Source organism: Phoca vitulina, unplaced genomic scaffold, assembly GCF_004348235.1.
Source record: "Phoca vitulina isolate PV1807 unplaced genomic scaffold, GSC_HSeal_1.0 scaffold13, whole genome shotgun sequence".
NCBI classification, from domain to species: domain Eukaryota; kingdom Metazoa; phylum Chordata; class Mammalia; order Carnivora; family Phocidae; genus Phoca; species Phoca vitulina.
This window is the reverse complement of record NW_022589716.1, coordinates 6795381-6823349: the sequence shown is the minus strand read 5'-3', so window position 1 is coordinate 6823349 and position 27969 is coordinate 6795381. Positions and strand designations below refer to the sequence as shown.

Sequence of the window (27969 nt, the reverse complement as noted above, 5' to 3'; positions counted from 1 at the left end):
CGCGGGACCTGCACACCTGGGGGTGCGGAGCGCGCCCCCCCCCCGCCCCGCCCATCCCAGGAGGGCTCCTGATTCCGGTTCCTGCGCCTCGCGCAGGTGAGGCCCGGCGGGGTGGGGCCGGGCCGCCCGCGCTCCGGGCTCCGCTCCTCGCCCTCGGCTCGCCTGGCCGCGACCCGCGTTGCCGTGGCTACCGCCGCCGTGCAGCCTGCGCCCCCACAGGGAGGGGTCGAGTCCCCGCCCTCGGCAAGTGCGGAGCCCGTAGGGCTGGAATGCGGGGTCCCGGGCGGCTCGGGGCCGCGCGCCCGGCTCTCGCGGCTGCTTCCGGCCTGGCCTGGGCGGCGGGCGGGGGGAGGGCGGCCCGGCGGGCGCGGGGGGAAGGAGCGAAGCCCGGCCCGGCCGACACGGCTTTGTCTCCTTTGTTCCCGGCGGTGGCAGCGGCGCGGCGGGAGGGGCGGGCAGCGGGCGCGCTTTTCCGCCCCTCGGTCTCCGGGTAACAGCTGCGGCGCCGCCGGAGCCACCTCCGGGGGGGGGGCGGGGGGCAGCGAGACCGCCGCGCGCAGATCCCGAGCCCGCAGCGGCCGGCGCCCGCCTCGGCGCGCTCCTCCCGCGGGGCCCGGCCGGGTGGTGAGTGCGGGGCCCGGGGACCGGGCGGGGGGCCGGGGGTGGCGGTGCGGCCCCTGGGGGGAGGTGGGCAGCTCCGGTCCTGATGCCGCCGGGCAGGGGCAGCCCGGGCGAGCGGTGGGCAGCTTCGGTCCTGAGAGTTGGGACCACACTTCTCCGCACTGAGGGAAACTCTGGCGGCTCCGCCTGTAACGCGATTGGGAGACAGAGGAGGTGGAGCCGCTCCTCCGCGCCCCCTCCTCGCCGCCGCCTCAGCCGGGACCGGCCGGCCCCTTCCCCGCCCTCCCAGGACCACTGGTGGGGTCCTTGCCCTGCGGCCGAGGGAGGAGGGAGGAAGAGCCGATGGGGAGGTCGAGGCTTCTCCTCTGTATGTAACAGCCTTTCCAGGCTACGCTCGGCAGCACTGACAAAGGCGGACTGTGAGCCTTGTGTTAGGCATCCCCAGAGGGGGACCCCCCACCTCCCGACACGACCCAGGCGGTGGGTGATTGATGAGCGCTCCTGAGCCCTCGCGGGTGGTGCAAAAATGGTGGGCCCCTCCACCCCACCTCCACACACAGACAACAGGGCGAACAATGTGCACTACAGCACTGTCAATGAATCTCCTCTCCTGGGTGGACCCTGGGAGCCGAGCAGGAGAAGGGGAAGGAAAGGCCAGTTTCCCACTGATCCCTGTGACTTGGTAGATGAGGGCTGGGGTATCCAGAGGTGGAAGGGCAGAGTTTGTTAGCCCCTTTGGTTGGTGAGGACAGCCTCAGGATGGCCCGGAGTTACTTTCTCTTTGCAAAAAGAAGTTAGGCAGCTGTGAGCTCTGCTGAAGCAGTCCAGAGAAAAGTGGGCCCAGAAGAGACCTCAAGGCAGGCCCGAGGCCCCAGTACAGGCAGAGTTAGGCTTTGCCTGTGAGTTTGGATGAGGCCTGAGATCTGGTGATCCTGCAAGTTGAGGACACGAGGCCTGGCTCCAAACCAGCCTTTTCAGTCTGCTCTGGCCTGGTTATTAATAAAAGTGGGCCTGACACCTTGCCCCTTTGAGAGGCCAAGTGGCCTGGAGAGGGGTGTGGGCCCCACATCTCCCCTACTGGCTGGATTTCCTTGGCTGTGAAATGGGGGTTCTTTCAACATGTAAGGAGCACTTGGTTTGTGCTGATAGCTGTCTTAGTTGCTGGGACCTCTGAATCAAAAGCCACACTCCTTGCCTGCAAGGAGCTTCAAGTCTAGAATGGGGAGGGTGGAACAGAGAGAAAAGTGGCCTTGGTTGGTGCCACTCATGCCAGGCACACACCATTCCATATTTAATGGCCGGAGCAGTCCTGCCTCCCATTCTACAAACTGGAACTCTAAGGCTCAGCCCAAGGCAGAGCTGTCATCCACACCAGGATGGTAGCTGGGTATGTCCATTCCATCTGCCACACGGAGCCTGGGGGAGACAGGGGAGGCTCTCCTGGGAGATGGTTGGGAGTCAGAGTTAGGCAGATGGAGAGGGAGTGGGCATTCCAAGCAGGGAGCAGTGTGAAGCAGCCCACAGTTCAGACCAGCAGGAGCTAATAGATCTGTGGGGGAGCCCTGGCATGCATTAGATGGAAGAGGGCGGGGACTCGAGGGCTTTGACCTTTATTCTTCAGGCCTGGGGCTGCTCCAAAGACAGGGGAGAGATAACGCTCTGATTCTGCTTGAAGATCCTGTGAGGTAGGAGGGGCAGCCTGGAGGGGCTGGGGGCTGCTCTGGCCTGTGGCAGAGGTTAGGTGAATTTGAGTGCCCAGTAGGGAGGAGAGGTCACTGCCCCTCTTTTCCCCCTTCTCCACCTGCGGTACGTGGGGAAGGGTGAGGGTCCTGCTTCAGTGATTGAAGAGGCCCGTCACTTTTCCCTGAGTGGCTCAGCCTCCAGCCTCCTTTGTAGGCCTGGCCAGGAGCTATTCTGATCCCTTCCATTTTCCTGTGGGCCATTTGACCCAGTTGTGATTTTACATTTGGGGAGTGTCTTGGTTGCTGCCCCTTGAGGGCTGGAAAACCTTGGCACGCAGTAGGCTCTGAGCAAATGTTTGTAAGCGAATGGAGTGACTCTTGGTCTAACTATGGACCTTCTGCCCCTAGCGCGTCCCTGGGCAGGAGGTGGCCGGAGGGAGTGAGCAGCAGCTGAGTGCAGGAGATAGCCTCTGCCCATCCTCAGGCAGACCCTGTCTTCCCAGAGGAAGAAACTCTTCCCCCATCCCTTGGAAACAAGGTGGGGGGCTCCTGGAAGCCTGGCCTTGCCATAGTCCTGGGTTCACCACTCTCCCTGCTATCCCTTTTCCCCCACCCCCTCGGGTAGCAAACAGAGGCGGCCTTGTTCCTGCTCCCATAGAGCTGCCCTGTTCTCCGCACACTAAAAATGGAAACCCCCAAGCTATTTCGGGAGCAGTGCCCAGCTGGGCTGTGGCCACCGCTCCCCTGCTCCCACCAGGCTGCTGGACCCTCCTCCGAGACTTAGGCCCAGCCTTCTCACTCTGGGACAGTCTCAGCAGCACCTTAGTGGGGTCTTGGCTCGGGGGAGCCGACCCCGGGCTGAGGGAAGCTCTCCCTCAGGCAGCCTGGCAGATGGGTGGCGGGAGGGTCCGGGCAACGTGGCCTGGGCAGAGGCAAGTAGGGAAAGTATCTCCTGGCCTGGGAGCAGCACTTCATCAACCTGGTGTTCCTGGCCGGGGACCACCCGGGGCTGGGGAAGATGGTGTTGCCATGGTTTTCTGCTCCCGGCAGGCTCTAGCTGGGGCCTACAGGGAGGGATCTGGGAGGAGAGCAGGCACCCAGGGTCTGAGGAGGCCCTGGGGGTGGGGAACACAGCTGGACATGGTGACTTCCTCTGGGACAAGCCTCCCCCACAACCCTGGGCCCTGGCTCTGCTCTGACCTGCAGGAGAAGAAATAGCAAGAGATGTGCTGGTTTCCACGGCCCTGTAGGCCTTAGGGCTCGAACCAGGGAAGTGTGCATGAATCTGTGCGCGCAGGTGTCTGAATGTGGGTGGGTGTGACATGTGCTTGTGTGGAATGCCTGTCTGCAGTGTGTGTTTGTGTAAGGAGGTTGTGCCTTTGTGCAGGTGTCTGAGTGTGTGGGGTGCATGGCCTGTGTTTCTCCATGCGTCTGTGCAATGTGGGCACGTTGCATCTGCATGCATCTGTACGTGTGCAAGTGCCCGTGTGCTTGTATGTGGGTGTGCATTCGCAGGCCGGTGGCATGTGTGCCTCCTGGTGTGTGCAGGCCTGCGTCTGCTTATGTGCTGGTGTCAGTCTGGGCCAGGACAGCCCCTGGCCCGTGTGGAGGGTGTGGACCTGGGTGCCCTGACAGAGTCTGGGCGGAGGGTGAGACAGAGAGAGTGCCAGGAAGGGAGAAGGGGCTGCAGAGGGACAGGGCGGTGGGGGGGGGGGGGGGGGGGGGGGGGGGGGGGGGGGGGTTGGGCCCTGCCAACCGTGAGGCTCCTTCCTTGCTGCCCTTTCCCAGGCCCTGAGGGTGCCTGGTTCCGCTGCCCTCCCCCTCCCTGTGTGGGCTCTGAGGAGGCGTCCCCTGTGGAATGTGTTTGGTGGCCGAGGGCCAGGCTGGGCCCAGTTCCACTGGCAGGCTGGGCAGCGGGAAGGGGAGCCCGGGCCCCCAGCTTCATGCTCTGCTGTCTCCCTGGCTAGGTGACTTCCACACAGGTCATGCTGTTGTCTCCTGATCCAGCCGGCCCTGCCAGGTGAGCCTGACCTCACACCTAGGCACCTGGGGAAAGTGTGACTCCCACTTCTTCTTAGGGCTCTACAAGGTGGCATCCAGTCTTTCAGGCCCCAGCCCTGGCAGCCTCAACCTCCCTCATCTTGCCATTGGTTCTGCAGATTCCTTCTGGATTCCTGGCCTAAAAGGCCCTCCATCCAATTCTTGCTCTGCTCTAATGTGCAGATGGCCCATGGGAACTTGCCCTCTCTCTTTCCCCCCAGGCAGCTGACATCTGTGCAGAGGGGTCCTCTCCCTCCTGGGGGCTGTGGGCCCCTCCTTCCCCTTACCTGTGTTTCCCACATCCCTGCCCCTCTGGCCCCTTCCCCTGGGACCCTGTGGTGACACAGGGCAGCGCAGAGCAAAGGGGTGGTGGGGTGGGATTGAGGTCTCCTGAGACAAAAGTGCTTGCAGAAAATGGACAGTGTTGAAGTTTCCAGGAAAGATCTCCTGACCCCTTGCTGGTGCGTGGTCCTGGGGTCATCCTGGACCATAGTGCCATCTAACCCTAGGCGTCCTCTGCTCACTCCCTGGGTTAGGAGGATCGTCTTGGCAATGTGATGGCCCTGTCCCACCAGTGGCCCCTCAGCTCTCCACCTCTCTCCTTGCCAGGTGACCATGCCTGCCCTCGGCCCAGCTCTTCTCCAGGCGCTCTGGGCCGGGTGGGTCCTCACCCTCCAGCCCCCTCCACCGGCTGCTTTCACTCCCAATGGCACGCATCTGCAGCATCTGGCACGGGATCCCACCTCAGGCACTCTCTACCTAGGGGCCACCAACTTCCTGTTCCAGCTGAGCCCTGGGCTGCAGCTGGAGGCTACCGTGTCCACTGGCCCTGTGCCAGATAGCAGGGACTGCCTGCCACCCGTGATATCCGATGAGTGCCCCCAGGCCCAGGCTACCAACAACCTGAACCAGCTGCTCCTGGTGAGCCCAGGGGCCCTGGTGGTGTGCGGGAGTGTGCACCAGGGGGTCTGTGAGCTGCGGCGCCTAGGGCAGCTGGAACAGCTATTGCTGCGGCCCGAGCGCCCTGGGGACACCCAGTATGTGGCCGCCAATGACCCCGCGGTCAGCACGGTGGGACTGGTGGCCCAGGGCTTGGCTGGGGAGCCCCTTCTCTTCGTGGGGCGGGGCTACACCAGCAGGGGTGTGGGGGGTGGCATCCCTCCCATCACAACCCGGACCTTGTGGCCGCTGGACCCCCAAACTGCCTTCTCCTATGAGGAGACGGCCAAGTTGGCCGTGGGCCGCCTCTCCGAGTACAGCCACCACTTCGTGAGCGCCTTTGCGCGCGGGGCCAGTGCCTACTTCCTGTTCCTGCGGCGAGATCTGCAGGCTCAGTCTAGAGCCTTCCGGGCCTATGTGTCCCGAGTGTGCCTCCGGGACCAGCACTACTACTCCTATGTGGAGCTGCCTCTGGCTTGCCAGGGTGGCCGCTACGGGCTGATCCAGGCTGCGGCTGTGGCCACGTCCCTGGAGGTGGCCCAGGGGGAGGTGCTCTTTGCAGCCTTCTCCTCGGCCGCTCCCCCCACCGTGGGCCGGCCTCCGTCAGCAGCTGCCGGAGCGTCTGGAGCCTCTGCCCTCTGTGCCTTCCCTCTGGACGAGGTGGACCGCCTTGCTAACCGCACGCGAGATGCCTGCTACACTAGAGAGGGCCGTGCCGAGGATGGCGTGGAGGTGGCCTACATCGAGTATGATGTCAATTCGGACTGCGCACAGCTGCCCGTGGTGAGTCCCGGCGCCTCCCCGCCTGGCAGTCACAGCTGGGCAGCTGCCCGAGGAGTCTGAAGGGAAGCTGGCGGTGGTGTGGGGGCTGAGCAGGTCAGTGGAGGTAATGTGCTTTTTTTGTGCCTGGGCGATGGAGAGATGCCTTACTGAAATCGTGGTGCCCAGAGGTCAGAGAGCCAGCCATTCCGAGGGTATTTGTGTGGGTAGACTGAGGATTCTAGGGTTTGGGGCAGGGATCTAGAATGTAGGGGGATGGGCCCTGTTTTAAGTTCCTGAGCAAGGGAGGCAGGTGAGGTTGAGACTTGTTTGGCTCTAGCTTCTGGATGGATAACACAGGGAAGAAGCCACACCCAGGGGGACTGAGTGAGGGAGAGGTGGCGGGGGCCCAGGGGAGCAGACTGGCCAGGAGGACGCAAGCTTCGGGAGGCTTCAGACAAGTGGTCCAGGGGAAGACTGAGTGCATAAACCAGGGGGAAAGCCATGGGTGGGGGAAGGTGGAGCCCCAGACAGGTGGGGATCAAGAGTGGGGTAAAGAGCTGCTGGAGTCTGTCCAAGGCAGCTGAGGCCACGCTAAGGATGCAGCTGTGGGTGATGTTGGGGAGGGCCAGCAGAGAGACTGGGGTGAGGATGAGGCTTATAGGGGCTCCCAAAGAGAAGGGTGAGGGAATAAGGTGGTCCCAGGAGGTCTGGCAGAGAAGAGAGAATAATTTAGGGAGAGCTGGCTGGGCCAGGGGATTGGGATGTCCAGGGAGGGCCTTATTGGCCTTGCTGCCTGTAGGACACCCTGGATGCTTATCCCTGTGGCTCGGATCACACGCCCAGCCCCATGGCCAGCCGTGTCCCCCTGGAAGCCACACCCATTCTGGAGTGGCCAGGGGTTCAGCTAACAGCTGTGGCAGTCACTGTGGAGGATGGACACACCATTGCTTTCCTGGGTGACAGTCAAGGGCAACTGCACAGGGTGAGTGCACAGGAGGTACTGGGCCCTGCCCCAGGGTCTAGAGGGAATGGGCTGCTGGTGACCAGCCTGGGCAGAGCTACGCCTGTGACCCCTGGGGCCTGTGACCCCTGGGGCCAGGATGAGGGATCTGTGACACGCCCCTGGCCCCAAGGCTGGGAGAGATGACTTAATGCTTCTCTTCCCAGGGCTGGGTGGTATTTACCTGTGACCTCCTCCGCCTCCTCCCCAAGGGCTGGGTGGTGTGACCTGTACTGCCAGCGAGAAAAACTCAGTTTGTAAATTGCTTCGTTTCGGGGAGAGGAGAGGGCCTTGGGTCTATAGCCATGGACTTGGGTCCCAGAACTTGTCTCTGATCTCAGGTCTACTTGGGCCCGGGGAGTGATGGCCACCCATACTCCACACAGAACATCCAGCAGGGGTCTGCCGTGAGCCGAGACCTGACCTTTGATGGGGCCTTCGAGCATCTGTATGTCATGACCCAGAGCACAGTGAGTGCCAGGCGAGAGCTGGGGCCTGGCTGCTGGGAGGGGCCTTGGGCCGGGCCAGGGACCTATGAGTTACTGGTGTTTGGATTGCTGTCATAGCTTCTCAAGGTTCCTGTGGCCTCCTGTGCTCAGCACCTGGACTGTGCATCTTGTCTTGCTCACAAGGACCCATACTGTGGGTGGTGTGTGCTCCTTGGCAGGTCAGTGCTCCACTGACTCCTGACCCTTGACCCATTCCCCAACCCCAACCCCAGCCTCCTGCCCTCACTGCACCTGCATAATTGCCCTGTCCAGTATTCCTGGTCCTTGACCCTTGACTTGCAACCCCTGACCCCTGGATGCCCCACTCTCCTTCCTCCATCCTGGGCCTCGGTGCCTTGCCAGGGCAGACGTAGCCTAGTGTCACAGCCCACCTGAGGATCCTGCTCAGGTCCCCAGTATTGGGGGTGTCCCTGCCCCATGAAGGTGGATCCCCGTCATTCTCATGCAGGTGCAGTCGCCATTCCGAGTGCTCACGGGGACAGGGCCCAGAGCGGTGGCTGTGGAGCTTCCAGCCTGAGCTGGGCTGTCTGCAAGTGGCAGCTATGAGTCCTGCCAACATCAGCCGAGAGGAGCGGAGGGAGGTGAATGAGCAGGGCAGGCGCGTCTCTCACGGGGAGGGCTCTGGTGATGGGTCAAGACCTTGCATTTTAGTGTCAGATGCTCCGAATACCACATGGCCTTCTACGAGTCACTTCTCTTGGGGCCTTGCTTTCTCTGTTTCTAACCCAGGCTAGAGGGCGTTTGTGAAGGCTTGGGGCCACCAGCCCTCGGCAGCCACCAGCCCCTGAGCCTGCTCATCTTGGGTGCCCCGGAAGCAGGCCCTGGTCTGCTGCCCAGTGGCTCCAACAGCCTGTCCTGGCCTCTCTTGACAGGTTTTCCTGTCGGTGCCTGACCTGCCACCTCTGTGGCCAGGGGAGTCCTATTCTTGCCAGTTTGGGGATCACCAGAGTCCTGCCCTGCTGACCAGTTCTGGTGTGATGTGCCCTTCCCCAGACCCTAGTGAGGCCCCAGCACTGCCGAGAGGAGCCGGTGGGTGAGAGAAGGGGCCAGCTCTGGGGCCTGGGAGCCCCACGCTCCTCGCATCTTGCTCCAGGGGGTGCGGTTGGGGTGAGGTGTGAATCCGGGCCGGGAGCCCTGAAGTAGCACCTTTCTCTGAGTCCCCTGACTAGTCCCCGGTCCCCTCAAGTGCCCATTTTATGCCCTATGGACCATATTCCCCAGACCCTGGGCACTCCTCGCCGCTGAGGGTGCTAACCCCACTCCTCAGCCCGGGCCCTCTCTCCCACTTTGCAGACCACGTGTCCGTGAGCGTGGAGCTCAGGTTCGGTGCTGTGGTGATTGCCAAAGCTTGGCTCTCTGTCTATGACTGTGTAGCCGTCACTGAGCTCCGCCCGTCTGCGCAGTGAGTCCCTCCCCCACCCCCCCCGGCCCCCAGACCCCGGGCTCCCCCGCGCTGATGCCTGCCCCATGGCTGTGCTCCGTGCAGGTGCCAGGCCTGTGTGAGCAGCCGCTGGGGGTGTAACTGGTGTGTCTGGCAGCAGCTGTGCACGCACAAGGCCTCGTGTGACGCCGGGCCGATGGTGGTCAGCCAGCAGGTGAGCAGGACCCCCAGCCGGGCCCCCCGGGTTGTGCGGGTTTCTCTGATGGGCCCGGGGTCTGTGTGCCTGCCCGCCCACGTGAAGCTCTGTCGTGAGCACCTGAGCTGCTGTGTGTGGCGGACTCACTGGAGTTTCAGGAGAGGACATTTGTGGCTGAGTGGCAGGGGAGGTCTGGGCCTCGGGCCCCACCTCAGCACAGATGCCCCTGGAGCCTGCCCTCCCCTCTCTCCTTTGGAGAATTAACGGGCTGTTTTTGTTTCTCTTTCCCTTGGTCTCCTTTCCTCTTAACACACCCTTTGCCTGCCTGCCACCCACTCCCGCACCTGCCTGCTGAGTGACCCCTCCTGTCTTTCTCTGCCTCCCCCTTCAGAGCCCGCTTCTCTCCCCAGCCCCTCCAGCAAGAGATGTACCCACCCCCTTCCCACCGCAAGCCCCCCAGGCCCCGGTCACCCCTGCTCCCGACACCCTTCCCGTGGAGCCTGGGGCCCCCTCCACAGCCACAGCCTCGGATGTCCCACCTGGGGACAGGCCTTCCCTGCTCAGCCCCTGGGGGCCAGGGGCGGGTCCTGGTCCCATACCCGCCTCAGCCTCCACAGAGTCACCTCTCCATGAGGAACCTCCCCCTCCCAACCCCCCCCACAGACCTGGAACCGCTGTCCCCGCCCCCACTGACTCCGGACCCACGGCCACACCCGAGGACCTCTCGGCCTCCCACCCATCGCCCTCAGATGCAGCAGCACTGCCCCCCGCCCCTGCAGACCCCGGCCCCGAGGCCGACCCCTCTGCGGCACTCCTGGACCAGCCCCCCGGCACTGCTCCCGCCACCACTTTCCCAGGGGCCGCTGGCTCCGCGAAGCCCGCTCTGGACTGGCTCATGAGAGAAGGCGGCGAGCTGCCTGAGGCGGACGAGTGGACGGGGGGTGACACGCCCGCCTTCTCCACTTCCACCCTCCTCTCAGGTGATGGAGACTCGGCTGAGCACGAGGGCCCTCCCGCCCCCCTCATCCTCCTGTCCAGCCTCGACTACCAATACGACACCCCCGGGCTCTGGGAGCTGGTGAGGCCCAGCCCAGGAAGGAGGCCTCAGGGGAGGGGACACAGGGCAGACTCGGCCCCTTACCTGCCTTGCGATCCTGCATCGGGAGGGATCGAGGGGCAGGGTGGGTTCTGCAGCTCCGCGCTGGCCTTGGGCCCTGGGTTCTGCACGGGGAGCCACTGAGTTGACAGGGTGGGCTCCATAGACTGCCTTGCTCTTGGTGTCTGCAGGAGGAGGTGAACCGGGGGGCAAGCTCCTGCCCTTGTGTAGATAGTGTTCAGGGCTCCACGCTGATGCCGGTCCACGTGGAACGAGAGGTCCGACTGCTGGGCAGGAACCTGCGTCTCTTCCAGGTGAGCGTATGCCGTTGTAGGGGGACTTGTGGCCTCCTGGGCTGTTGACCGGCTATACACAAGCCCTGGAGAGCAGGAAGAGGGCTTGGCCCTCAGTCCCAACCCGGGGGCTCTGCTAGGGGCCCGTGCGGGGCTCACTGGGGCCCACTCCTCCAGCTGCCCCACCAGCTGTGGCCTCTGCCCTCAGGACAGCCCAGGGGACAATGAGTGCGTGATGGAGCTGGAGGGCCGCGAAGTGGCAGTCGAGGCGCGGGTTGAGTGCGAGCCACCTCCGGATGCCCGGTGTCATGTGACCTGCCGGCGGCACCAGGTGCGGGTCACGAGGGCCCGGGTGGGTGAGGGTGCGCTGGCCACAGGCAGGCCTCCGACCTCAGCTGGCTGCACCATGTTCATCCTGGGAGTCCGGGTGCCCCGGCTCTGGCCTCTGACCCTGTATGCCTTGGGGTCCCTGCACCCCAACTCTGACCTCTGACCTTGTGCTCCCACAACTGGGTCATTTTGGTCCTTTCTGGACCCCCTCCCCAGGCCTGGCCTCCCCCAGCCGCGGGCTCTGACCCCACTCCCATTTCTGCAGCTCAGCTACGAGGCTCTGCAGCCAGAGCTCCGTGTGGGGCTGTTTCTGCGTCGGGCCGGCCGTCTGCGTGTGGACAGTGGTGACGGGCTGCATGGTGAGCTAGCTGGGGCCTCTGGGGCCGGGGGCCTCCTCCACGCCTGCCTCTCACATTTGTCTCTGCTACCCCCAGTGGTACTGTACGACTGCTCTGTGGGACACGGGGACTGCAGCCGCTGCCAAACCGCCAGGCCCCAGTATGGCTGCGTGTGGTGCAAGGGAGAGCATCCACGTTGCGTGGCCCAGGAGGCTTGTGGCGAGACCGAAGCTGTGGCCACTCAGTGCCCCGCACCCCTCATCCACTCGGTGTGTTGAAACGCTGGCGTGTCCCTTCCTCACCACTGCCTTTCGAGGAGGGCGGGGGGTGCTGTGGGTCCAGGGGGCCCGAAGGTGGGAGGCTGGGTCTGCCTCTCCGGGCTGCCAAGGCCTGACTGGTGGGCGGAGGTGAGCAGCCCGTGTCTTGGAACAGGTGCAGCCGCTGACGGGGCCTGTAGACGGAGGCACCCGTGTCACCATCAGGGGCTCCAACCTGGGCCAGCACGTGCAGGACGTACAGGACACGGTCAGGGTGGCCGGAGTGCCCTGTGCCGTGGATGCTCAGGAGTACGAGGTCTCTAGTAGGTGAGCTGGCCAGACCAACGGGAGTTCGGCACACCGCATGAGCTCCCCGATTGGCTTTCCCGCTCACGGCTGCCCACCCACTACTCATCTGTCCTTCCCTGTCCCCCTTTCCCTGCTCTGGCCCCAGTGCCACAGAGCTAGGGTTGCCATTTGAGGCCCCGGAGCCCTCACCTCCGCTTCGTGCACAGACACGCATGTTCCCGGCCTGGGCTGCTGGGGAATCACTGCTGGGCCCAGCCCAGTCCCTGCCTGAGCGGACAGGCGGCCCCGTGCAGGTGTTCTCGGCTGGCTTTCCAGGGACCAGGGACGTAGTTGTGGTAACAAGGTTCTCAGATCCCAGATAGCTGTGCTCAGGGGCTGGCCTTCCACCAGCTGCTCTTTGTTCCCCAGGCACTGCCTCGGGAGGGCGCCTCAGGAGGACGGACTCGTGGCCCGCCTGCTGGGTGCCAGATGCCGCAGTCCGCTCTTTGGGACCCCGGCTGCCTCCCAGGGCCTGTAGCTGATAGAGGTTCTGGGTCACGGTAGCCTGGCTGGCAGTTGCAGGATCCCAAAGGTGCCCACACAGGACATTCCCAAGGAGATATCCACAATCAGCAAATCCCAAACCGGCTGAATATCAGGGTTACCTGGAGAGCCTGTCCAAAGCCACCATAGAATGGGCCCTTTGCGCCCACCCTCAGGGATCTGGATTCAGTAGGCTCGTGCTGGGGTCCCGTAATCTGTATCTTATTTAACTTATTGATTTATTTTGGTCATCTGTATTTTATTTACTTATTTTTAAATATTTTATTTATTATTTTAATTTTTAAATTTTTTTTGGAGATTTTATTTATTTGTCAGAGAGCATGCTTGAGTACAAGCTGGGGGAGCTGCAGGCAGAGGGAGAAAGCAGGCTCCCCGTTGAGCAGGGAGCGCGACGTGGGGCTTGATCCCAGGACCCTGGGATCATGACCTGAGCCAAAGGTACTTAACGGACTGAGCCACCCAGGCATCCCTATTTATTTATTTTTAGAGAGCGAGTGAGCACGCACATGTATGTGAGTGGCAGTGGGGTGGGGTGGGGGAGGGGGCAGAGGGAGAGAGAATCTTGAGCAGGCTCTATGCTGAGTGGGGAGGCTGACCCTGGGCTTGATCTCATGACCCCAAGATCATGACCTGAGCTGAAATAGAGAGTCAGACAGTCTAACCGACTGAGCCACCCAGGCGCCCCTCGTAATCTGTATTTTAAAACCAGACTTTGGGAGTGCCTGGGTGGCTCGGTCAGTTAAGCGTCTGCCTTCGGCTCAGGTCATGATCCCAGGTTCCTGGGATCGAGCCCTGCATCAGGCTCCCTGCTCAGCAGAGAGTCTGCTTCTCCCTCTCACTTTGCCTCTCCCCTCAGCTTGTGCTCTCTCTCTCGCTCTCTCTCTCAAATAAATAAATAGAATCTTTAAAAAAATAAAATGAAAAAACAAACCAGACTTTGTTAGAGCATGTGGTTTTCCCCTCAGTGTGTTATGACCCAAAACTTCAGGTGATTGTCTAGACTATTAATGATTCTAGAACCATGAGACTTACAAAGTGATTTATAAAGAGTTTAAAATATTCTCCGGTTGAAGTCTCCCCTGGGTACTTTACATACCACTTGTCCTGTTTTCCAAAGCACTGGCAGTGAGTGTGGCCATGTCACGGGATGGCGCCACGGCCAGCCTCACACTGGGGACAGTGATTTGCCCCGAGCTTCTGTTTTCTGGCTGAGAACCAGCATCTTCTTAGATTGCTCACTTTGCCTTTCCATCTCTCTCCAGACCTGACTAGAGGCTTCCAAGGACTTTTTTTCATGAGGAAATCAAGTTGCCACCGCTTTGCAAGTGGTGTGGCACGCGTGGTGGTGGTTAGGCCACACATGAGCTCAGCACCTCATGCCCGCAGCCAGCCTCAGGGGGCTCCTTGTAAACTTGTGCCACACAGAGAGGTGAATTCCTCTTCGTCAGGGGGCCTTAGAGTTGGACCTGAATGACTAAAACCGTGAATATGAATTCTCAGGTGCCAGAGCCCCCCTGGCGTGCCAAAGGCATTCCCTCCAAAGTAAGAGGATCTCTGTCAACCTCGGGAGGGGAAGAACACCAGTGGGGCAGGGAGGGGGCAGCCGGGCCCGTTTGAGGGGACCGTTGGTGCGGCCCGGCGCCCCAGCCTGCCCTGTGCCCACAGCTTCGTGTGTATCACTGAGGCCAGCGGGGGGGAGGTGGCTGGCACGGTGACGGTGGAGGTGCCAGGAAGAGGACACGGTGTCTCAGAGCATGACTTCGCCTACCAGGTAAAGTGGCTCCCCCCAGCCCATCTGGCTTGCCCTCCTGGGGCTTCCCACCCTAGGGCCTTCTTGTCTGCCGCAGGCTCCCCTTTCTTCTCTGTTTGTGGCCTCATGCCTGTCTATCTCTCCCTATCCCCCTTCCCACAGGACCCGAAGGTGCACTCCATCTTCCCCACCCGGGGCCCCAGAGCCGGGGGCACCCGCCTTACCCTGCACGGCTCCAAGCTCCTGACTGGGCGTCTGGAGGACATCCGAGTAGTAGTTGGAGACCAGCCTTGTCACCTGTGAGGGCTGCTTCCTCATTCTGCAAAAATCTATCAGCTCCAGGGAGAGGACAGAGGGGTGGGATGCTGGGGAGAGCCGAAGTCGGGGGAGAGGGCCAGGTCTGCTCCATCAGAAAGTGGCCAGACCCTCCCTAAGCTGGGGCTGTCATGGGAAGGTGGCCTCCAGGGTCACCTGTGGAGCTTTCAGTCGGCTCTGAGGGGAGTGAGCGGAGACCTGAGTGGGTCCTGTGTGCTGGGATCATCCCAGTCGCCTTCCTGACCTGCCTTCCGTTTGTCTCTCCCTTCCCTAGGCTGCTGGAGCAGCAAGCCGAGCAGTTGCAGTGTGAGACCGGCCCCCACCCCACGCCTGCCACGCTCCCTGTGGCTGTGTGGTTTGGGGCCACTGAGCGGAGGCTTCAACACAGCCAGTTCGAGTACACATCAGACCCCAATGTCACCTCTGCTGGCCCCACCAAGAGCTTCCTCAGGTGCTGGGCCAAGGGCATAGCTGCGTGGCATGTGCCGGGGGGTCGGGGCGGGGGGAGGAGGGGTGGTCTTTGCAGCTCTAGGATGTGGGGAGGTTGCAGGGCACTCGGTGGAGGCTGTGACTCCCGTGTGGCTGGTGGGGCCAGGGGCCAGGTGGCTTGGGCCTGGGTTAGGCTGGTTCTCCTAAGCCACCGGCGGTTCACGGTCTGCGTTGCAGTGGAGGACGCAAGATATGGGTCCGTGGCCAGAATTTGGATGTGGTACAGACACCAAGAATCCGAGTGACTGTGGCCCCAAGAGCCCCGCAGCCTAGCCAGGGGTTTGGGCGGAGGCGCCGCGTGATCCCGGAAACAGCTTGCTCCCCCGGTGCTTCCTGCGGCGGTCATCATGTAGGACCCCTGGGCCTCCCCTGCTTGCACAGGCTAGCCGCCCCCCCCGCGTCACCCCATGCTCTACCCTGTGCACAGCCGTGGGTGGCGGGCACCGAAGAGGCTATCTCCCTGTCCTTGCCGGACCCCCTTCCTGCATGGCCCTCAACCGGTCGTCCCCCGTCTTTCCTCCCTCTGCCCCAGTTTGAGGAGCCATGCCACGTGAACTCCTCTCAGCTCATCACGTGCCACACGCCTGCCCTCCCAGGCCTGCCCGAGGACCCCCGGGTCCGGGTGGAATTTATCCTCGACAACCTGGTCTTCAACTTTGCAACGCTGAACCCCACACCCTTCTCCTATGAGGCCGACCCCACTCTGCAGCCCCTCAACCCCGAGGACCCCACCACACCGTTCCGGCACAAGCCCGGGAGTGTGCTGTCTGTTGAGGTACCGTGCCCACTCACGCGTGGGGCCGCACGGCCCTCCGCTTTGCTGGACGTTGCTGCTGGGGGAAGGGGGGCATAGCAGCTGAGCCAGGGCCAGTGCACGGATCTGGTTCCTCACCCTTCATGTGGTGAGGGCTGAGGGGCCGGCGGGGGCTGCCTAGCCTGCCGAGTCTGGCCGGGGCTTAGGTCCTTCGCCCGGGGCCCAACACACTCCGTGGCAGGAGTCCGAGTGACAGTATGTAAATGGTCTGGCACCCACAGTAGCTGGAGGGCATGGTACACAGTAGGCGCCTGGGCAGATGCCCATTTGGCAGCCTGGCTCAATGTGGACAAATCCTTGGCATGGGTTCTGACACGTGCAGTAGGTGGGCATCCCGAAAGGCCGTAGATGGACAGCCCATCATCGCGCACCTGGTGGGCCAGCAGACACCGTAGGGGCTCTGGCTTTGTGAGTAAGCGGGGAGGACTGGGGGGCAGTTGTATATTGTCCAGAGTTTGAGCTCTGGAGAAGTGAAAATGTGGGGAGGAAGGATGGGAAGGGCAGAGGAGGGTCGGGGGGGCAGCTTGGAAGATATCCATGGACTGTCGCCTCCCCTGCAGGGGAAGAGTTGAGGCATCATCAGCCCTGCTCCTGGGGGTGGGTGTCAGGACCATCCTTCCCACATTTGCGGGGATAGGATCTGAGTGACCACCAGCTCCTCCCCTTAGGGAAGAGTTCTGAGTGATCCATCAGTGACCTCGTGTTCCAGGGGGAGAATCTGGACCTTGCAATGTCCAAGGAGGAGGTGGTGGCCATGATAGGGGATGGCCCCTGCGTGGTGAAGACGCTGACCCGCCACCACCTGTACTGTGAGCCCCCCATGGAGCAGCCCCTGCCCCGGCACCACGCCCTCCGAGAGGCACCGGACGCTTTGCCCGAGTTCACGGTCAGTAGGTGGGCGTGGGCCGGGCCGGGCCGTGGGCACGCGCTGAAACCTTGCTCACAGGCGGCTTCCCATGTAGGTGCAGATGGGGAACCTGCGCTTTTCCCTGGGCCACGTGCAGTACGATGGCGAGAGCCCCGTGGCTTTTCCCATGGCAGCCCAGGTGGGCTTGGGGGTGGGCACGTCTCTTCTGGCTCTGGGTGTCATCATCATTGTCCTCATATACAGGTGGGTGTGGCCGGATGTGGCTGGGCTGGGGCAGCAAGGGGGCTGTGGCCGGATGGGAAGGGCAGACGAGGCCAGGGGTCAACAAACGTTTCTGGAAGGTGCCAGAGAGTACTGATTTTATTTTATTTTTTTTTATTTATTTATTTATTTATTTTTTTTTTTAAGATTTTATTTATTTATTTGAGACAGAGAGAATGAGAGAGAGAGAGAGCACATGAGAGGGGGGAGGGTCAGAGGGAGAAGCAGGCTCCTTGCTGAGCAGGGAGCCCGATGCGGGACTCGATCCCGGGACTCCAGGATCATGACCTGAGCCGAAGGCAGTCGCTTAACCAACTGAGCCACCCAGGCGCCCGAGAGTACTGATTTTAGGCTTTTGTGGGCCAAGTGGCCTCAGTTGCCATGGTTCCACTCTGCTGTGACCGTGCAGAAGCAGCCACAGACGAGAGGCAAACACACGGGTGTGGCCATGTGCCAATAAATCTTTATTGGCAGAAACAGCTCGTGGGCCAGATTTGGCCTGGTTGTAGTTTGTTGATCCCAGGGCTAAACTGTTGGGCTAGACTGGAGATGGAGTGTGACTTGCTTAGGACAGGACAGGTTAATTATTCTGGGCGAGGCCTTGGCTTGGCCGGGCATGGCCGTGTTAGACGCTGCCAGCCTGGGCCAGGGTGAGGCTGGGGTAGACAGGCCTGGGCCCGGGGCACCGGAAAGGGCTCTGGCCTTGACTGGCCTCCCCCTTCCTGACCTTGGCGCTGAGTAGGAGGAAGAGCAAGCAGGCCCTGAGGGACTACAAGAAGGTCCAGATCCAGCTGGAGAACCTGGAGAGCAGCGTGCGGGACCGCTGCAAGAAGGAGTTCACAGGTGAGGCTGCAGAGCAGAGGCTTGGAAGATGCTCCAGGGCTCTGCCCAAGCCTGCTCCCATGGCGTGGGATCCATGCCCCAGCCTGGCCTCCTCTGCTCCACAGACCTCATGACTGAGATGACCGATCTCACCAGTGACCTTCTGGGCAGTGGTATCCCCTTCCTCGACTATAAGGTGTATGCCGAGAGGGTCTTCTTCCCTGGGCACCAGGAGTCGCCCTTGCACCGGGACCTGGGTGTCCCTGAGAGCAGGCGCCCCACCGTGGAACAAGGGCTGGGGCAGCTCTCCAACCTGCTCAACAGCAAGCTCTTCCTCACCAAGGTGCCAGGCACCCCACCCCAGGCCCCAGGCCTTGGGGTGGGGGGGGGCGGGGAGGGCCTGCCTCAGCTCCTGGCCCCACCCCTCCTGCCCCAGCCCTACCCCTTCTCTCTCCCTCCGTTTCTGAATCGGCCCCTCCCTTGCTCCCCATCCGGTCTCCCTGGTACCAGTTCATCCACACCCTGGAGAGCCAGCGCACGTTCTCGGCTCGGGACCGCGCCTACGTGGCCTCTCTGCTCACCGTGGCACTGCATGGGAAGCTCGAGTACTTCACCGACATCCTTCGCACCCTGCTCAGTGACCTGGTGGCCCAGTATGTGGCCAAGAACCCCAAGCTGATGCTGCGCAGGTCTGTGCGGCTGTCGGAAGCCATGGGGGCTGGGTGGCTGTAAGAGCTGGAGCCAGGAGCTGAGGCAGGCCCTCTGGGGCTTGGGGTTCTGCATCACAGACAGCCCTCCCCCCCGCCCCTCCCCTTTCCTGTCTTCCTAGGACAGAGACCGTGGTGGAGAAGCTGCTCACCAACTGGATGTCCATCTGCCTGTACACTTTCGTGAGGGTGAGGGAGGCAGAGGTGGAGGGGGCTCGGGCTGCCCCCCAGGGCAGGGCAGGACTCTAAACCACACAGCTTCCAGCCCCCAGGCAGCTCATAGACTCCTGCCCAGCGTGTCTCCGTCACTGTAGGCCCTCTGCAGCCTGTCCCCTTCCCCAGCGTGTCCCAGATAACTCCGTTTCATGCCTGTTATCTGCCCCGGGGGTCCTCACTGCCTGTCCCTTCCCTAGGACTCAGTCGGGGAGCCTCTGTACATGCTCTTCCGGGGAATTAAGCATCAAGTGGACAAGGGGCCAGTGGACAGCGTGACTGGCAAAGCCAAATACACCCTGAATGACAACCGCCTTCTCAGAGAGGATGTGGAGTACCGTCCCCTGGTGAGGGAGGGAGGAAGGGAGGGGGATAGGGAGACAGGAAGTGAGGGAGGGGAACAGGGAGGGAGGGAGGGACGGAGCGTGTGAACATGTTCGTGCACAGCGGTGTCAGCCCCTGGTGAGGATGAGCGTGTGTGGTCGTTAGGAACGTCTGTGTCCGGTTTACAGCTAGCCTGACTTCTGGCTGTGGAGAGAGGCCTTTAGACTAGCGCAGCAGGATAGAGGCTTGAGGGCCAGTCCTTGAGGCAGAGGGCCTGGAGGATAGGGCCTCAGGCTTGGAGTGGGGTCAGTGTGGACACAGCCAAGGTTTGGGAAGCAGTCCAAGTCCTTGGACTGGGCCAGGGCCTGAGTGTTTGCCTGCCCAGTGTCATGCCAGTGATGTGATGTGCCCACCAAGCCGGGAGCCAGTTCTGCCAGACCTGGCCATCTCTTCCTTTGGGTTGTTTTCCCCTTAGTGGAGTCCTTTCCCCGGCGACCCACGCGGGGCGCCTTTGGGTAAAATCTCATGCAGGCTCCACCAGACCTGCTCATCTCATAGGCTGGCAGGGACTTGTCACTTCTCATGCAGGCTTCTCTCAGGCCTCAGCCTGACCAGTTGAGCCAGGAACCCAGAGACCTGAGTTAAGAGGGCCTTGTGTTCACTTGTTTTTTCTGCCATTCACCTGTTTCCCTAGTGCACTGTGCTAGGTGCTGGGGTCACAGTGGAGGGAGCCGCTGTCCCAAGGTGGGGCGGGCCGGTGAAGAGACAAGAATCAGGGACTCTTTGGTGCCTGAAGGTCGGAGGCAGTGGCTTCCTCATGGGTTGTCCCTGTCCCTGCATCTTGGTCATCCCATGTGGGGCACGAGCCCTGACTGCTCCCGTGTCTACCTTGGCAGACCCTGAATGCACTGTTGGCTGTGGGGCCTGGCGCGGGAGAGGCCCCGGGTGTGCCTGTGAAGGTCCTGGACTGTGACACCATTTCCCAGGCCAAAGAGAAGATGTTGGACCAGCTTTATAAAGGAGTACCTCTCGCCCAGCGGCCAGACCCCCGCACCCTGGATGTCGGTGAGGGTGGAGGGGAAGGGTAGCCTGGGGGCCTGAGCCAGAGTGAAGGCTGAGCTGGCCCTGGCCCAGCCCTGCAGGGGCCGCATATCGCTCAGTGGGCACGGGGCAGCGGTGGGCTGTGGAATCCCTCTACACAGACAACCTCTCACGTGGTGAGGGGCCCCATCCTAGTCTTTGCAGAGGTTGGGTGGGGCTGCCCCCTGATGGTGGGCCTGTGTCCCTGTGGAGGAGGAGGAAGCCTCCACCTGCAGGAAGAGTGTCCCAGGAGCCCTCAAGTCCCGCCTTGCTCTTGCAGAGTGGCGGTCTGGGGTAGCAGGGCATCTCATTCTTTCTGACGAGGATGTGACGTCGGAGGTCCAGGGTCTGTGGAGGCGTTTGAACACCCTGCAGCATTACAAGGTGGGAGGGGTAAGAGCAGGAGGAGGGGTATGGTGGGGTGGGGCTGGTGGAGGGGTCACCAGCTGTGATCATCAGGTCCCAGACGGAGCAACTGTGGCCCTGGTCCCCTGCCTCACCAAGCACGTTCTCCGGGAAAACCAGGATTATGTCCCTGGAGAGCGTGAGTACTCTCCCCCACCCCCATCCAGCCTCCACCCAGTCACTGTCCTCTGCCCTCACTTTGCCCAGTCCCCAGTAATGGGCAAAGTCCTCTGGACCTTAGGGTGGGCTTGTGTCTACTTCCCTTCCACCTAGAGAAGCCCTCAACCCATGCTTCCACTCCTGGAAGTTGGCAGGACCCTGGGGGCCCAGGGAAGGTGGTACCTGATGAGGGCTGACGAGCTGTGGGGTCTTGGCACAGGGACCCCAATGCTGGAGGATGTGGATGAGGGGGGCATCCGGCCCTGGCACCTAGTGAAGCCAAGTGAGGAGCCGGAGCCCCCCAGGCCTCGGAGGGGCAGCCTTCGGGGCGGGGAGCGTGAGCGAGCCAAGGCCATCCCTGAGATCTACCTGACTCGCCTGCTGTCCATGAAGGTGGGGCAGGAAGGATGGGGTTGGAGGCTGGGGTCAGGGACAGGACAGGCAGTGGGGTCTGGGCTGTGGGGGAGGACGGCTACTTATGGGATTTGGGGGTGGTGTGGGGCTCACACGGGCATAGTGCCATGAGGCTTCCGAGGCCGGGCTGGGGCTGAGGTCCCCTTGCTGACTATACTTCCTCTTGGGCTTCCCTTCTCCCACAGGGCACCCTGCAGAAGTTTGTGGATGACCTATTCCAGGTGATTCTTAGCACCAGCCGCCCCGTGCCGCTTGCTATCAAGTACTTCTTTGACCTGCTGGATGAGCAGGCCCAGCAGCACGGCATCTCCGACCAGGACACTGTCCACATCTGGAAGACCAACAGGTGGGGGTGGGGCTGGAGCCCGGTGGGCCAGGCGTGCGTGGGGTCTTCTCTCCTGCCTCCCCAGCACACTCATCGGCCATGCCTGCCCCACCCACAGCCTGCCCCTGAGGTTCTGGATCAATATAATAAAAAACCCGCAGTTTGTGTTCGACGTGCAGACGTCTGATAACATGGATGCGGTGCTCTTGGTCATCGCGCAGACTTTCATGGATGCCTGCACCCTGGCCGACCACAAGCTGGGCCGGGTGAGTGGGTCCAGGTGGACACGGAGGGCACGCCTGGGGGGTGGGGGGGGCCCGGGGCCAGGGGTGGGCAGTGCTGTGTGCGCACAGATTCTGGGCTTGGCCGAGAAGGTCAAGGAGGAGGGCTAGGGGAGGCCTGTGACTCCAGCCCCAGGCCGGGCTTTGTCCCTGGGAGGTGACAGTGCCTCGGTCTTCAGAGACGGCCCCTCGGGAACCAAAACCAGCAGGCAGCCTGGAGCTGTTCTGGGACTGTAGAAGCCACCTGTCCATCTGGAAACCACCTGGTGGGCCACCCCCCAACCCCCGTCACCCCAGGCTCCCCTCCTCCCAGTCTGGGCTCACCAGAGGCCCAGGGATCAGAGTGACCCCTGCTTGTACACGGGCGGAGGCGCTCTCTGCCTGCCAGTGCGGTGTAGACAGGAGAGTCCAGGGCAGCGAGCGCCAGGCGTGGAGCGAGGTGCTGGTGGGGGGAGCTGAGAAGCGGACGGGAGGGGCCGGGGCCGGCTGGCAGCACGTGGCCATGGCAGGCTGTTGTCACAGTAGTAAGAGCCAGGGAAGTCCCATGACAGATAAGGGGTCACTGCTGCAACTGTTCAGCCACCCAGCAGGCGGGGCCCGTGGCTCCTCAGGCCCATGAAGGGAGCCTGGTACCTCTTGGGAGATCGATCTCTAGACCTCTGTGGGGAAACAGAATGTTAAATTCTACTCTGTAGTGCTGTCTTTTGGGGCCCATTTTTGTTCTCTGTGTTCCCGTCACTCTGTCTACAATGAACTGAGAAACCACAGGCCCCCACCTGGACCCGGGGGCCACGGTGGACGGATGCTGTGTGGTGGCTGGGTTTTTGCCCAACCTTCACACTGTCTTCCCTTCCCAGCAAAAGTGCAAATGCTTGCTGGGTAGCTCAGGAATAGTGCAAACCAGGAATGCCAAGGGTCCCCCCATGGAGAGTTGGTGAGAAGGCATGCATGCTGACTCAGGCCCAGGGACGGCATCGCTGCCCACGTGGGGTGGTGCCATCTTGCCTCACCCTCCCAGCAGCTCTAGGATGAGGCAGCAGGTGCCGAGAATGGAAGTGTGCTGCCTAGAGCCCACGGCTGCGGGGGCAGGGCTGGGATTGGAACCCACTTTGGTGGTGGAGGATGCGTCCGGGTGTGTTAAAATTGTGGGTTCTGACCTGAGAGACCTGCTTCAGGTGCCAGCTCAGCCACTCAGGGTGAGGTGGTGTGGGGCAATTTACTAAATTTCTGGGTCAGTTTCCTGATTTTTAAAACGATTACATGGGGAATGAGCAGCACGTGGAGAAGCGGCATTAGGGCCCCACACGCCACTGCACCCTCCCACCCTGCGTGTCGTCTCCCTGCTGGATGCAGGTCAAGGCAGTTGGAGCTGAGAAGTGACCTTAGAATAATTCGGGGAGAAGCTTGAGGTGACAGAAGCGGAGGCTGGACATCGGTGGACGGGACGGGCAGAGGAGGTCCTTGCAGAAGGAAATGGGCCAGGGGCACCAACCATCCCAGTTTCCTGGGATTGAGGGGTTCCTGGGATATTTAAAACTGAAATGGTGCTGGGAAAACCGGGGCAGTTGGTCACCCTAAGGGAGCTCTCCTCTTTCTTTCCTGCTGGTGCCCAGGACTCCCCCATCAACAAACTTCTATATGCTCGAGATATTCCCCGTTACAAACGGATGGTGGAAAGGTATGAGGGTGAGGCAGTGGGTCTGGAAGGGGGATGGGTGGACAGATGGATGGATGTTTATGGCTGTAGCCCAGGGGTGGGCCCTGGTGGGGTGAGGCGTGGCTAGTTTACGCAGCAGCTGCCGTACGCATGGTCTCTGACAGGTACTACGCAGACATCAGGCAGACCGTCCCTGCCAGTGATCAAGAGATGAACTCCATCCTGGCTGAGCTGTCTCGGGTATGGCCTTCCCTCTGCTTCTTGGGTGGGGCACAGGTCTCCAGCCATGAGGATCCTGCTCTTTTGCAAGGAAGCCCTGGGGACCTCAGCAATCCTGTGAGCTGGTTGGGGCAGGACACATACCATCATCATAAATTCAGAATGTTCCAGTGGCCACTGTAAAAGACCGGGGCTCCCAATGTCTCAGTACAGAGCAGTAGGGCCTTGTCCTGGCAGCTCCCACCTATCCTGACCCAGCCAGGTGCTTGGGTGCCTGCGGCCCGGGGCCGGGGTCTGGGGACGATGCATCCAAGGCAGTGAGCTGGCTGGGGTTCAGTCCCAGGACTGCCCAGGTCGGCCTGCCCTTGGCTCTGTACCTCTCTGCTTCCCTCAGGGTGTAGATGCGCCCCCACCTGCTCCTAAAACAGCCCCCAATGTAAACTGCAGGCAACTTAACAAGCAGTGTTTCTGAAACAATGATGCGGACCACAGACCACACCCAGTAACAACAGCAGCTGCAATTTGGTGGTGTTGCTTGGGGGGGTGCTTTGGCCACGCTCCTGACCCCCATAGGAGCTCCACAAGTCAGGTGATCTCAGCCCCTGACGTTGTCCTGACGAGGAGGTGCAGACTCCCAGATGGCCCCGTGGAGGGGCCTGGTGTGACCTCACGGGAGACGTGAGGGAGATCAGAGCAGACCAATGCTGGGTCACAGCCCGTAAGCGGCACCTGTCCCGCGGGGCCCTGCCACCGTCCGGGACCCTGGGCTCCCAGCTGGTGCCTCAAGGGGAGAGAGGCAGGGCCCTGTTCACACTGCAGACCCGGAAGCCCTGGTGTGTTGATGGGGCTTCCTGCTGCGGGGCCTGGCCCTTCCGCCACCTCCTGCCCCGTTTGCCAGGGATCCTGTGACTGGTAACACCCCTCATCTCTCATCTCTTGTCTCCTCTCCTCCCTAGAACTACTCTGGGGACCTCGGGGCACGAGTGGCCCTGCATGAACTCTACAAGTACATCAACAAGTACTATGACCAGGTGGGCAGAACCGCTCAGAACCCCGGGCCCGGAGCAGGGTGCGCCCTGGTACTGGCTGTGCTCTAACCTGGCCTCGCCCTCTCCGTCTGCGCTCCTCGGGAGCAGCAGGGATCCCAGGCGTTGGGGCAGGGCTGCTGGGGGATCTGCCAGGGCCTGGAGGTGGTGTGGGGGACATGCTGGGAGGACACAGAGCTGCCACCTGTACCCCCACCTTGCCCCAGCTCGCATCCCTCCCAGAGTCCACAGTGGCTGTGTGCTGTGCACGGCCACGTCTTCGGGAGGCCTGAGCTGCCAGAGAGGGGGTCCTGCCGGGGGTGGGTACGGGCACAACAGAGCCAGCGAGGGGGCTGTCTGGGCGATTCCTGGACTGGGCCTCGAGATCAGAGCACCTACGAGTCAGCCTGCTAAGTGCCTACCAGAATCGTGCGCCCAGCTGTCTGTGTGGCTCCCGAGACATGGCTGTTGCTGTTCAGGGATGCGGAGCCTGCCTTGTGGCCCAGGCCCGGAGTGAGGACAGTCATTTCACAAACGAGCGGCGCACGGATGTGAATTCCCGGCACCTTGCCCCAGCAGTGCGAGCCCCTGCGTGAGGGAGGCGGGGGTGTGTGAGGCGTCACGTGCCCTCGTGCAGACAGGGTGGAGACCCCTCGCGGGTCCCGCCGTGCCCCCTGTGGCAGCCCACAGACGGGTGTTGGGTGGGTGAGCTCCATGAGGGCAGGATCACTTGGGTCCCATCCTTGCGGGGTCTCTCCTCCTTGCCCAGCACCTGGCAGTAGGAAATTAGGAAATGCTTCTTACCTGGTGGGCAAGGGGAGCCATGATGGCTGGAACACGGCTTCTAGGGGGTTCGTGGCGAAAAGGCCAGCATGGCGGGTGCAGGTGGCCTCCGCTCAAAATGATCTTGCCGGTGGAGGTGGATGCTTGTTACTGTGAGTGCTAAGTACGGAGTAAAGTACCTCATTCTCACCTCTCGAATCCTTAAAACCCTGTGCTGACCTCACCAGCCAGGCCCTGAGGAAGTGGGGGGGCTCGCTGGGCTTCCGGGGTACCGCCCCAGCTGTGCCGCAGTACCTGAGGAGGCCGGTCCACGTGTGCGGGCGAAGGCGGCGGGCGCCCCTGACCGGCGGTCTCCGTTGCAGATCATCACTGCCCTGGAGGAGGACGGCACGGCTCAGAAGATGCAGCTGGGCTACCGGCTCCAGCAGGTCGCAGCTGCTGTGGAGAACAAGGTCACAGACCTGTAGGGACCTGGCCAGCCCTGGCCTGCCATTGCCTCAGCCCTGCCCGGGCGGCCCTGGAACCGTGGGGGAGAAGCGACCTTCTTAGATGCCTGTAGTGCCCGACAAGCAGAGTTAGTGGAAGGTGGCTCCCAGTCCCCTGGGGCCTCTGGCCTGGGCCCTGCTGGACCTACCTCGCAGGCCTGGGGCCTTGAGGCTGATCGGGCGGTGCCCAGCCTGCTCCCTGAGCCCAGTGACCCCGTGGGCTATTTTGTGTGTGACGTCAGTCTGTGGGGAGTCAGGGACGAAGGGCTTCCAGAGAGTGGCTGGAAGGGCCTCCGGCCCCTGGAGAGACTGTACTGTTCCTGAACACTGGCCTTTATCCCACTGGGATGCAGAGGGGGAGGAGGAGAGCCCCACTTCCTGTCCTGTCCTCCTCCGTCGTCCCTGACCTCAGTTTAGCTGCCTCTGGCCTTAGCTGCTGCCCCGATCCTGGGTCCGAGAGAGGAATGCCTTTGCTAGGCCGCTGCGGACTGACCCCTCAGCGGGGTTGGCTGCCTCCGGGCCACCGTGCCTCAGAGGCAGCCCGTGGTGAGGGGACCTGCTGCAGGCGCCGGGGGGAGAGTGGGGGCCCCACTGACCCAGCTCTTCATTAAAGGATAACACACTGCATGGCGTCTGATGTATGGGCTTGGCCCAGCCCCTCCCTTGGTAGGAGGGTGGCAGCCGTGCCTGGCAGGCACTGGGGGAAGTGGGATCTGTACCCTGGGTCGTGTCTGTGTGTGTGTGTTGGGGAGGGGGGGTTCTCATGACCCTCACAAGAGGCTGCAGCGAGAACCCCATCCAGGATGGGCTGGGGAGCCTGCAACCCGAGGCGGAGGGGTTGGAGTCCCTTCAGGGGCCCTGCCTTGTCTGCAGCGCAAGTGTTCTCAGACCGCCGTCCGTGTCCTGTCGTCTGGGAGAGGAGGACGCTAGTACAGGTGACTCCAGGCACAGTGGGTCTTGGGGCCCCTTTCCATGCTCCTGTTTCCGGGCTCCCCACGCCTGGGACATTTGAAGGGGCTCCTGGATACTCCAGGCGTCCGGGGCCGGGGGCCCGACCCAACTGTCTGCCTGTGTGAAGGCCACCTTGGGTGGTGGTTCCTGATTCATAGCCGGAGGTGAGCGCCGAGACTGTCTCCGTCGGGTCTTGTGTTGCTGGCTGGGCCTAAAGGGCTGGGGGTCGATGCCCCTTTGACTGAGACCACCCTTGGCCTCAGTAGGAGGCCAGCCTGCCGAATAGAAACGCCCTTGAATCTGGACAAGGCTCTCCCCCGTGGCTCTCTGCTTAACTCCCCAAGCCCAGAGACCCCCAGCCTCCCTTCCGTTCTAACCAGAGGCCCCACCCCCCAGTCAGGGGTCTTCATGGTTTGAAGAGACCGAGGCTGACAGATTCCAAGAGGAGCCCCTTCCTTCCTTCCCAATGGTCCTAAGACAGCAGGAGCCACGCTGGTCTGTCCGTGCCCACTGTGGTCACGGCTGCTATTCTCTGCACCGAAGGCTCCCCCCCCCCCCCATTGCTGACCCTTGTCGGGACCAGAGTCAGAGAGGTCAGCAGTCAGGCACCATCATTTGGGAGGCTGGGAGCTTTAGTGCTTCAAAAGGAAGAAACCAGGTCCCTGCGTGCCCAGGAGGGCTGAGTGTTGGACGTGCTATGAGTTGTTCACTTTCACGTCTCAGCCTTCTGATAAAGGTGGAGAATGAAAATCTACCATGATAACGTAGGAATTTCTAAGTCCTCCCTCAAACGCCACAGCTGAGAACAGAGTGCAGCTCCAAGAGCTCTTTGTGATTGCTTACTTGGGTCTGGCCACAGTTTCATCTAGACTGACGAGTCTCTTCCTAATTTTTCTGATCGAGGTGGCAAAAGTGGGCTCTCGTGGCTTGGTATTTCTCATAATCGTGTTAGAGTACAAAGGACCTTGTTTCTTGCTGGGGGCGCCTTCAGGGGTTTAGGAAGTGACTTGCCTTCGTAAATGAACTTTCTCCAATTTACATATTGGAAGAGTTGTCCAGACAAGATCCGGGAGTTTTGTGTTTTTGTTAATATTTTTGGTATTTAAAGTACTGTGCTAATCGGTGTAACAGCTGAATTTGTGCTAATAAATGGTGGTATCATCTTGGAAGCCACTTGAAACTTTGGGAGTGGGTAGAAGGACTCCAGAGCCTCTGGGCCAGGGCTGACAGATGGCTGTCGGCTGTGCTGGGAGCCACAGGGTGGGCCTGGCTGCCCCAGGCTTCTCGTTGGGCGCTGACACTGGTGTATCCAGTTCCCTTTCACCC

At 61.8% G+C, this 27969-nt stretch overlaps 1 protein-coding gene across 7 annotated transcripts; it reads left to right on the top strand.

The window, feature by feature from the left end:
- The first annotated feature begins 540 nt into the window (after positions 1-540).
- On the top strand, positions 541-27969 carry PLXNB1 (plexin B1). Of its 7 annotated transcripts, XM_032412659.1 has the most exons (40): positions 550-624; positions 2243-2306; positions 2712-2841; positions 4271-4323; positions 4953-6065; positions 6844-7026; positions 7386-7514; positions 7611-7711; positions 8002-8134; positions 8426-8582; positions 8847-8955; positions 9040-9148; positions 9522-10208; positions 10418-10540; positions 10728-10850; positions 11115-11208; positions 11284-11456; positions 11620-11771; positions 13962-14067; positions 14209-14345; positions 14636-14812; positions 15028-15199; positions 15383-15625; positions 16374-16550; positions 16627-16775; positions 17536-17636; positions 17741-17958; positions 18126-18304; positions 18445-18511; positions 18736-18882; positions 19756-19924; positions 20220-20323; positions 20399-20483; positions 20724-20896; positions 21103-21263; positions 21361-21508; positions 23137-23201; positions 23345-23420; positions 24356-24430; positions 25570-27969. In XM_032412659.1, exons 5-40 carry the CDS (start codon positions 4959-4961, stop codon positions 25672-25674), a joined length of 6414 nt encoding a protein of 2137 aa, XP_032268550.1. In that variant the 5' UTR covers positions 550-624; positions 2243-2306; positions 2712-2841; positions 4271-4323; positions 4953-4958; the 3' UTR covers positions 25675-27969. The 7 variants fall into 7 exon arrangements, with proteins under 7 accessions (XP_032268552.1, XP_032268556.1, XP_032268550.1 ...); XM_032412662.1 differs by lacking the exon at positions 2712-2841; XM_032412663.1 differs by lacking the exon at positions 2243-2306 and having other exon boundaries at positions 560-624.